Source organism: Poecilia latipinna, unplaced genomic scaffold (assembly GCF_001443285.1).
Source record: "Poecilia latipinna isolate Pla-1442-1.1 unplaced genomic scaffold, P_latipinna-1.0 Scaffold699, whole genome shotgun sequence".
Classification (NCBI taxonomy): domain Eukaryota; kingdom Metazoa; phylum Chordata; class Actinopteri; order Cyprinodontiformes; family Poeciliidae; genus Poecilia; species Poecilia latipinna.
Window position 1 is genome coordinate 33018 of NW_015113315.1, and position 10691 is coordinate 43708.

The 10691-nt window shown below is 38.4% G+C and overlaps 1 protein-coding gene across 1 annotated transcript in view; it reads left to right on the forward strand.

The window, feature by feature from the left end:
* The window catches only part of LOC106955020 (calsyntenin-2), a gene marked incomplete at its 5' end in the record, with an annotated part of 29659 nt that extends 19322 nt beyond the window's left edge, over window positions 1–10337 (forward strand). Inside the window, 5 exons of the mRNA XM_015044967.1 lie at window positions 1666–1836; window positions 1928–2073; window positions 3705–3828; window positions 7323–7507; window positions 9544–10337. Of these exons, the coding sequence (XP_014900453.1) occupies window positions 1666–1836; window positions 1928–2073; window positions 3705–3828; window positions 7323–7507; window positions 9544–9747 (830 nt within the window). The remainder of the gene's footprint in view (window positions 1–1665; window positions 1837–1927; window positions 2074–3704; window positions 3829–7322; window positions 7508–9543) is intronic.
* Between the last annotated feature and the right edge of the window lie 354 nt (window positions 10338–10691).

A 10691-nucleotide genomic window follows, 5' to 3' on the forward strand; every position in this document is an offset into this window, starting at 1 on the left:
TTTTGCGAGACATGCTTTAAGTTTCTTTTCTGCGGATGTTTATGACACTTTGTCTCTTTGCCATTGGTTTGTCTTCTACTTGACCTGACACAGCACTCTGTTGCGTCTTCCTCCCACTAATTCCCCAAGATGTCTATTTCCAGACTGATTCAGATGATTCTGAAAGGCACCGTCTTTTATCCTCGATACTTTGGCACCATTTCCCCAGCCATCTGTCTTGTCTCAAATGTCCTGCTTTGCTATAGAGGTCACTGTTTCCTTGTTCCTTTGGTGTTCAGCTGCTCTCTCAGGCTCTTTTTATCTGAACTCTTTTCTTTGTGATCCTTTCCACAATCAGCTTTATATTATGCTAGACTCCACTGTTGAAAGGTGTGTGGAAGATGGAGTCGTGTTCTGTTGGAATTTTGATTGACCAAGTTTATTTTGTTTCACTTTTTTTTATTAAAGGAATAATTATTGGGTGCAATGATGCATATTTTTTCTTCAACATTCCCAGCATTACATTTTGTTTCCATATTTTCTTTCTCTCAGGTTTAGTTTGAGAAATCCCTACAGTTTTATTTTTAAATTGCTGTTTGTAGTAGTCAGTAGTAGTACTCGGGTGCTTATGCTATAGAACATTGGCTTTTCTTCTAAAATAACTGGAAAAATAGCTGCTAACTTTATCAGGTTTTCAGTATATTTTCATGGCAGTACGTATATCATTTTTTCATGAGTGGCTCTTGTTGTTCAGAGTCAATAAATCATAAACTATATGTTTATTTTTCTCTTATGAACCAACATATCAAAATGAAATTTATTTCCAGAATTTATAGATTAAAATAAGATCCTTAAAGTACATTTACATGCTGCTTCATTAAGTAACTACACTGACAAAAATGGTTTTCCCACGCAGATTTATTAAGTTTATTTAGTTTTCATGCTAAACAAACATAAGTAACATAAGTAAAGTAAGTTTGACAAACTTAATTTGAATATAATTAATAAATTATCACAGCTTTTTAAAGTTGGCGCTCCGCTCTTTCTTTTTTCAGTGCACAAAGACTGTCCAATAGCTACAAAGAACTCAGTGGAAATGTGTATGAAAGTTGTGTTTGGAAATGGGGAATTTCTCCAAAATGTAATGTGGATTAGACATGGAGGATAGATTTTTCTTATTCTTATTCTCTTCTTTGTGCTTCCAGTTCCTCTTTGACCATTTACTAATTTGTTCAAAATGATTTGCATGTGTGATTATTTGCAGCTGTGAGACTCTGGCCAACTGGCTTAATTATTGCATTAGCATGAAAAATGCAAGTTCATAACCTTTGGGCTATTTTAGCCAACAATTAATGCACTCCATACATTAACAATATGAATATTCCACACAATAATAATGTAATTCTGATTTATTCATAATATATTATGCAACTATACATACCTGAACTTTTATGTATGATTTTGACCTTTTGTGCACTATTCCAAAAGTAAATTCAAAATGATGTTGCATAATCTCTCCACTTTTGAAAAATGGTTCAAAACAATCTTTAAAAATCCTAACTGAATATTTTTGACCGGTGTTGTAAAGGAACAATTCATAACAAAGGTATCTGCCAGCGTAATATCTCTTCTGCGTGCTTAAGCGCCGGAGAGTAAGACCTTATCGTGATGTTTCTGTTTGCAAAGCTCATCAACCCGGCGTCCTGGAGGAGATCATCCATAACTTGGACTACTGCGATATTCTTGTGTTGGGGGAGGAGCTAAACCCAAAGCAAGAATCCCTCCAGCTGCAACTGAGCTCGCTTCTGGGAAAACACCTTGACGCAACCAACTCCACGTCCGGCATGTCCATATATGGTAGGTGACCAACATCAGAACCACTCTGTTGTGTCTGCTGCATGTATAGAGTACCTGTAAGCAACAACACCTCTACTGTCCCTGTCCACAGGCGTGGACTCCATGACAAACTACGAGCAGGTGATCAGAAAGGTACATTACTACCACCTGCAGCCCGGACAGCTGACGGAGAGGAGGTTTCGCCTGACCTGCTCAGAGCTCAACGGCCGCTACACCAGCAACGAGTTTACCCTTGAGGTCAGCCATCCAGCAGCTTAATAGAGTTTTTTTTTTCTATATTATTTTTCTTTTCTTTGTAGCTTGTTAGACTTTTTATTGTTTATATGCTTTTCACCTGCCGTTATTGTGCCCCTGTGGGTCATTTTGACTTGAAATCATCAATTTGTTGATAGCCGAGGCAATAACAAGCAGCAAAAATAGGGTACATAGTTTGAATCTAATTTAACATAAATACGACTAAATGTTTGCTTTAGGTCTAAATGAAAATAGCCTCAGAAACGAAGCTGCTCGCGGCAGCAGACATTTTGAGGACTACAATGAGGATTTTAAGAATCCGCTTTTAGAGGACAGCTTCATTCCCTGCTTCTTTTGAATCTCTATAGCTGAGGCAAAAAAGAGTGCAGGTCTGAATGGCTCACTGCAATATAATAGGCTCAATAATAGTTACACAAGCATCAAATAGGACATGAACATGACTTTCACCAGCTGCAGCAAAACAGATTTTCAGAATTACTGCTGTTCGCCATCTGCAAAAATAACAAGAAACCAAATAGTTGTTTTCTCTTTTCATCACATTGTTTGACATCTGCAACTAAGCCAGAAAGCAGAAAGGTCAATGTTAGATAATCTGTTGGTACAAGAAAGTCTTAATCAAAATAAAAAGTTGTCATGTCCAAACCAGCATTATTACAATTTTACTGAGTGCTTTGGTTTTAGCCACCATATAAGGATAACAACATGTAGTCCCTGTGGATAAGTCAAGCACCTTGAGTCAATGTTCCAACGTACAGAGAACGGAAAACTAAAGTGACATTCTCACAAAGAGCGCTGTCTGCGACCTTCATTACGTTTCTATCTATGGTTGCCATGTTAGACATAAACCTTGGAGAAGCTTGGAGAGGTCCGACTATTCAATTTCAGGGGCCATTCGTCTTTAATTTCTTGCAAATTGAGCTGTTAACATACAGATCAATGATCAATATGTGAACCGAATTACTGGAGATCTGAATCAAGCCATTTGTTCTGAGTTTTTAACTTTTTTTGTCATTGAGAGGAAACATCAGAATCCACACATTTTCTTATGACATGATATAGTCAAGGAAACTTTATGGTAAATTTGAAATAGTAAATGTAAAATTAGTAGTAACAGCAAGTTCTCACGTGTATCATTTTTCTTGCAAACTGCACTAAAGGGCATCTGCAATATTTTCTTTGTCACATAAACTGGGCAAATTGGCAGTTTAAGAAAAAAAGAGAAAATGAGTTTGTTGCACATTCAACAGTAGTCAGACAGCTGTTTCATGTAATAAAGAAAGGAAACGGAGCATCAGCTTGTACATCTTTTTCCTCTGAAGCATTCTACACCAGGTCAAGATCACATTTATTTATATAACACGTTTCCAAAAACTCAAGGTGCACAAAATGCTGCACTCAGGCACTTAGGCAGCCTTTTCTAGCAGCAAAAAACATTTGCACATGATAGCTGTCGGCTCTTACCTGATGAGTGAGTCGCTGTTTGTCTTCCTGACTGGAACAAAAATTCACTTTCTTCTAGTTTGCCTGGAGGAAACCTCTGTTTGGGTTGAATGGTTTAAACATTTAAAGCCAGGAATCCTGGTTCAACCTGATTTCGTTTGTCCTTCCACCAGGTGAGCGTCTGGCACAGCTCAGAAACAGAGGAACACATCAGTCACATGGTGGCCCCACCTCAGTACATGCAGGTGGTCCACCACCCATCCATGATCAGCGACCTTTACCCCAACCATGCTTCAGGTAGGAAAACACGTTTGTAAGATTTCAGTGCCAAACAGCAAAGCAAGCGCCGGTCGCAGGATTTCAGTTTTGTTCCGATTTCCATTTTCAATGTATTTTATTGGGATTTGTGTGAGCAACACAAAGCATTGCATTGCTATGAAGTGGGGGAGGGGGGGAACCACACTTGATCTTTAGAAAATTGAAATCGAAGTAATTCTGAAAGCCTGACTAAAAAGGCAAATAAATCAAAAATCATGTCAGCTATCTGTTGTGGGGTAAAACTGTAGAGATCCAAGAGAATGCTCAATTCCTTTTTCTAAGTTTGTTTATGACTCTGTTGCTCAAGGGGCTGCTTTCGAACGCCACTCTTGCTCTTCCCTCTGAGCATCCGAGTGATCCGAGGTAAAAAGAGCGCGGGTTGGCGGAGGGGAGCCGGTCTTAATCTACCACATGTGATTTAATTATTCATCAGACTCAAATGGATTCTACTTAGAGTCCTGGAGAGTTCAGTGACTGAGGCTGTTAACGGAGCAGATAGCTGGAGTGTGTGCGTGTGTGTGTGTGTGTGTGTGTGCGTGTGTGTGTGTGTGTGTCCTTGGAAGGAGGTCAGAAGAACAAAGAGGGTGGAGAGCGGCTGAGCAATCAGCGTATAAATGCTCAACAAAGAGAGATCCCCAACTCTTTAGGCACATGTGCCTGCTGCTGTGGACTCGCCGTATGTTGAGTACTTGGAGGAGGTGGTGATGCTCTTGTGCGAATGGAGACTTTCGAGTTTCTGCATGAAGCACTACTCAGAAGATCAAAGGCCCTGAATTTGGTGTGAAAATCTACAAACTAGACTGAATCAAATGATCAGTTGAAGAGTGCTCTGTGAGCCGTAGTCTCATTAACCGCACGCTTCCACTCACCAGGAAGGACTGCTGGAGAGAGGGCCGGCACAGAGGAGTCACGCATCTTCCAGGCGGCTGGAGATCAGAGTGAACCAAATAAACAACTTCAGTACCAGAGCCATGCCTCAGCATGTGCTGCAACATGATGATGTGCCTTTGTAGCCCTCTGTCACAGGCTTTCCATAAGTAGAGATAAGTCTAATGTAGATTAAATATGATTGTTTAAATTAAATATGAGGCAAAAAGCAACTCTTCTAGACAATAGATCTATTTGCAGTGTTTAGATTTGGGTACAGCCTGATCTGATTTAACTAAAGTTTTTTTTTTTTTTCAGGATGCAAAAATACACAGTCTGAAGAGTATCTGGTCTATTTTCAAAATAAAATATTTTGCACTCAGCTGTTTATCATGTCACCTCATTAATATCAAACATGGTGAGTTGTACTGGCATGCTCACCATGAGAACTGTACACACTTCATTCAGAATGTTTAATTCTAGACTTCAACCTTAAAATCTGATTCATCAAGTTTGTCTAAAAGGGCTATTAGTAGAGGTATGCAATACTGCATATTTTGGTATTGATATAATACCAATTAAATACAAGGACGGTATTGCCAATGCCAATAACAATATTTTTAGTTTAAGCTCGACATATCGTCAAACTTCTGACTTTTAGGTGCTTTTTGTTTTCTTTTGTGTTTCCTTCAGTTGTTTTGTTCAACTCTATGGCAGAATTTAGACCTTAATAAATTGCTGATATATTAAAAATTAACAATAGAAAAAGCAAAAAATAAAATAAACAATTACAAAGTGCAAAATAATATATGAGAGCAAATTAAACCAATTTGAGTCATGAGAACTTCAGTTATACATCTTTTTACTTTGTCACATTTAAGTGATTTCTTTTCTTTTACATGAAATCCCAGTATAATACATTGTGTGTTTGTAGTTTGTAATGATGTGATGCAAAGGGAAAAAATGTAATGTAAGATTTTTTTTATTTTATATTTTTTTTAACCACAGTTTGCTTGGGCAACTGATATTGATAATATCAATAATGGTGAATTATAGTTCTCAAAAATAAAATTTCAAGGCAGACTTTCAAGCTGAACAATCTAAACATATCTAAAAAGTCACAATTGAAAGATATTTTCAGCTGCTATATGGATGATTTACATTATGCTTTCCATCTCTCTGAGCTTTTTCACCAGCGTTCATCTCATAATGTTTATCGTGAGAATCAACTAAAGCAGTAAAGGTCAGGATTAGGAGGCAGTTCGAGCTCTGGTAGGAAATTCGGGGCTCTATTAAGGTTTTCTTATGATTCATTTACCATCACTCTTCAGTTCAGGCATGGATTTAAAAAGAAGAGAGAAATACCTTCTTGTGCTGCTTACAGTTTGAACGTGGATAATTAGGAGAGAATACAGATTATTGAAGATTCACACACCAACCCAATTCTGACAAGAGCAATAAATGTTTTAACTCACCTGAGGGAATTTATGAAGAGTTCACAGACAAATGCAATTATAAAGCAAAAAATCAGATAAGTTTTGACAGATTCTTTTCAGGAAGACCCTAACATTTACCGGAAAAAAAAAAAAAAGTAGAGAAGAAAAATCTGAATTATTAAAGAAGCCCATTCTGACATATAACGATCTAATTTGATTTAGGGAGACGATTAACGGTCACAGAGTAATGGCTGCATAACCTGAAACAAAATATCTTAAGAGAAGAGGTGTGTACTCAAGTCACAAATTTAATCACTTAAGACTTGACTAGATAAAAGAATTCAACTCTTTGGGCTTGACTTGAACTTTCACACATGTGATTTATGATTTATTTTGAGCTTGAACTGTTTCAATAATACCACTATGCGGTTCTGACCATTTGTTAGTGTTTCCTCATCCTGCATGCTGCTGTTGTACCTGCTTTTCTTCTGCACCCTTCAATGAAACAGAGACAATTACACTGGTGGAAAGGTTCTTTAATTAATATGTCACTAATAAAGTGGAGCACATTTTTTTAGAATCCATTAAGGATAGCTTTATTAATTGCCAGGCAGTTTATGATAATTTTTCATAACCCAATATATAACACTAGACAGAAAAATATTATTCTATATGATGAATGAATGAATCTTAGTTTGCTAAACATGTAGACTGCCAACCACCGTAGAGAGGCAACAACAGCTGGTGTTGTCTCTCTGCAACATCAGAAGTTGTAGAGAAAGTGAAAGGTCACTTCATGAGTCAAAGGTCACAAAGTGACTAATGTATGGGTAATGTTTTCTTAACAACTTCTAATCATGGAGCCTAGAAAGGTTCAGTTTATGACTTGGAGTTGACCCAAAACATGCTTTCGACTTTGGACTGAGTTCAGAACCTTCATATGTTGACTTGGGATTTGATTTAAGACTTGGAGGGTTGGCAGGGGGAGAGAACTTGAGACTTACCTTGATTCTCTCTGTGTTTATAATTAATCATAAAAATCTCCAACTAACCTAATGTTCTTCTTAACTAACAGCAAAATAAATCCAGACTCAATGATGTCCAGCTACAACAGAGAAGCTGCTTCTGCATCCCATCAACCTCATCTGCTTCCTCTCCTCCTGTCCTCAGGTGTTCCGAGCGCCGCCACGGTGGTGATCGTCATGTGCATCGCCGCCCTGGTGGTGGTGGTGGTGCTGGGCATATACCGCATCCACGTGACCCACCAGCAGGAGGTGAAGCAGGGGGAAACGGCGAAGGAGGCAGACACAAACTGGGACGACTCGGCTCTGACGATTACAGTCAACCCCATGGAGGTAGGAGTGAAGAGCGTGTTGATGTTCAGAATGTCTGCAAGATAAATGAGGCTTCCTCCAGTGTTTTAGCTGTAAGTGAAATCTAACTTCAGCATATGTCCTTTGGTCTGTGTTGCTGAGCCAAGATGCACCAGTCAGAGATTCTCCAGATTTTATAACATTTTTACCTGCTGATTTAAGTTTGGACCATTTTGATTTGCAGTGCTCAAAATATTTATCTGAATCCTTCCAGCAGTAAGTTGTCAATTTTCTTAATGCAGCATGTTTTCTGAGATTTTATAACAAAAACGTAATGACTGCAGAGTTGACTTTTTAGACTGTCTATTGCACATTAGCGATATAGTAAGCACAGTAATTATTATTATTAACTATGGATGTCAGTATCAATGCACGCTTCCTAGGACATGTAGCCCCTTACCTTAACTCTTAGACTTTGAAAACTTCCAAAATGTTCAAATCCTGCATGTTCCATCATAGACTGAGGAAGAAAATTAGGATAAAACAAAGCAGCTTTTCAGCCTTCCTGGTTTCTGCTGAAGTGGGATCCAGATAAAGCCTCTCCTTCACCAATCAGACAAAACTTATACCAACTTGTATGTACTATGGCAGATGGCTCTTTTTCAACAGTGAAAGGACCAAAATGTCCAGGAGCTGCTGAAGTTCAGTCTCTGCTGTAGTAGCCTGAGCCAATACCCGACATTCATCTGGATAAAATGCTGTTGTCTATTAATTGCATCTTTCTGCATTTGTGTTTCTTAAATTTTGTCCGTATTTGGTATTTGGTAACAATGCAATAAAAAGAGAAGGAGCATCAAAGATTTCTTCAGGGTATCTGGGCTAAAAAGTACAATTCCTCTGTATGATTATGAATGCTCATACCTGAAGCTTTGCGATGTCTCTGAAAACTTGGTAAACAATTTTGGGAACAAGTCTTTTGATCAAAACCCAGCTGCCTGGCTCATCTTTGGCAAGCAGTTGTGAAGCATGCAAGCATGCCACAACAGTTTGGCAGACCTTCTTTTGGCTAACAAGAAAGCACCCCTTCTGTTTGTTTTGGGATACAAAAGAAAGTCATTACACCACAAAAATGTAAGACTCAGTCACGTTTCATGTGTCTGACAAACAGAGGACTTCAACTACTAACCCCTCACTTCAGGACTTCTTTTTAATTGCTGCCCTACCCGCTTTGATCTGTGAAGTACATCTTCCCTGAAGTGTGTGACAAATACAACCCAAACCCAGATATTTACACACACTGTATCAAGCGACACGTGAACTTTAATTTAGACTAAATTTTTAAAATTTTAGGCCAGTTAGGACTGCCAGAATTGTCTGTTTGAAAAATGCAAGAATTATAAGCACGATATTTTTCAGAAAAGTTTTCTGTTTTTAAAGTCTGAAGCTAATATTTAGATTATAAATATGTCTTCTGATTGATTTATTCAGAACAAGTACACTGCTTTGTTGAGTTAAATCTTGCAAAGATAAAATGACATCAAAAAATATCAGGGGGGAAATTGTCAGTTAATTAGAAAGGCACTAAAGAACCAGGATGTTAATTTTGACATCCACTATGGTCCAATGAAACTAAAATTGTGTTTTTTGGCCATTTGAATTAAAAAAAAAGACCAGGTGAACGCCTGAGAGCACCATTCCAATGGTGAGGTACGAAGGTGGCAGCATCATGGTGTGGGGGTGTTCACCACAATAGATGCCATCATCATGAGGGCGGAACAGTATGTGGTTAAAAACAACAAGGTCCATGTTTTCAAAGCCCTAAACAAGGAATGAGTCACAAATCTAGCAAACTATTCTGAGAAGATTGTGTAAGGAAACCCAAAACATTTGACCCAATTCTTACAATTAAAAAAGTATTTGACCAAATACTAATTTAATTTATGTAAACATATATATATATTATCTCTCTCATTGTTCTGATATAATAATTTATATGACTCTCACCTAAACAAGGAAGTTTAGTCTTCTTTAATCTGGGACATTAAGAAAAAAAAAGGGTTGTATTTTTGTCACCACAGAACCACACTGCAGGGGAGGAAGAGGCCAGCGAGGAGGAGGAAGAGGACGAAGAGGAGGAGGAAGATGATGAGGATGAAGAGGACGAAGAAGTCACCAGCGATGAATCAGATGACAGCGAGGAGGAAGTGGACGTCCAGCTACCCAGGATGCAACGCTCGAGTGAGAAGCCCCAAAGATGGGACAAACCAACAATATGCTATTGAAAACACACATTCACACACTCATTCGCTCACTCCCACACACACACACACACACACACGCACACACACGCATTCTGTAAAACATCCTCGCTGAAATCCCACATGAGATGGCTATAAACAACAAAAAGGGACTTCTCGTGCTTGAAAAATAAAGTATTGTTGCCCCCTAGTGGAAGATTGTATGAAAACACAAACAAATGCAGATCAGAGAAACAATGGGGCGCTAGAACTGCTTCTCAAACAACAAAGCTCCACAAATCTGGGTCATTCTCGGAGAGATGATAGCTCTCCCTCATTTCTACTGTCTTCTGTGAGAACAAGTTGTAAGAAACCCATTTTTTGTCGACTCGGTCCCATCTATCCAGTTTGATGTGTAAAATTCCACAGTAAGATTTCTGATGTCCCCACATTAAAAATGCAAAACAGCCTTTATTTAAGAAAAAAAAAAAAAAAGAGTCGCAAAAGTAAAGAAAATGAGACTATTTTTTGTTTTGTATACTTATTATTTATCTGTCTTTATTCTAGCCAATATGGCAAAGCCAGGTGATTTTACAGAAGAAGCATATTTTCAATGGTATTTTAAAAAAACAAAGAAAAAAAAAGATCAATGTGCTGTTTCAGATGTCATGTCGAATTAGCAGCCAGCTCTACGTTCTGGGTTTTTGAGAAAAGAAAAGGAGTCTCCTTGTACATTTTTATACGCTCCCTTCTTGTAAATATCAAGTATAGTAAGTGAGCCCTCCTCATCCTCCTCCTTTATCACCGTCCCGAAATGTTCAACAACCCTCCTCTCTTCACCTGTACACAGCACACGTCACCTGTTCATATGTACGGACACACTCTGATCCCTTAGCCTGCAGGAATACAACCCCAAGTCTTCTCCCCCCCCCCCCCCACCAAACCCGCTCCCAGCCCAAATGGGAATTACCCCAAAACTTTTTTTTTTT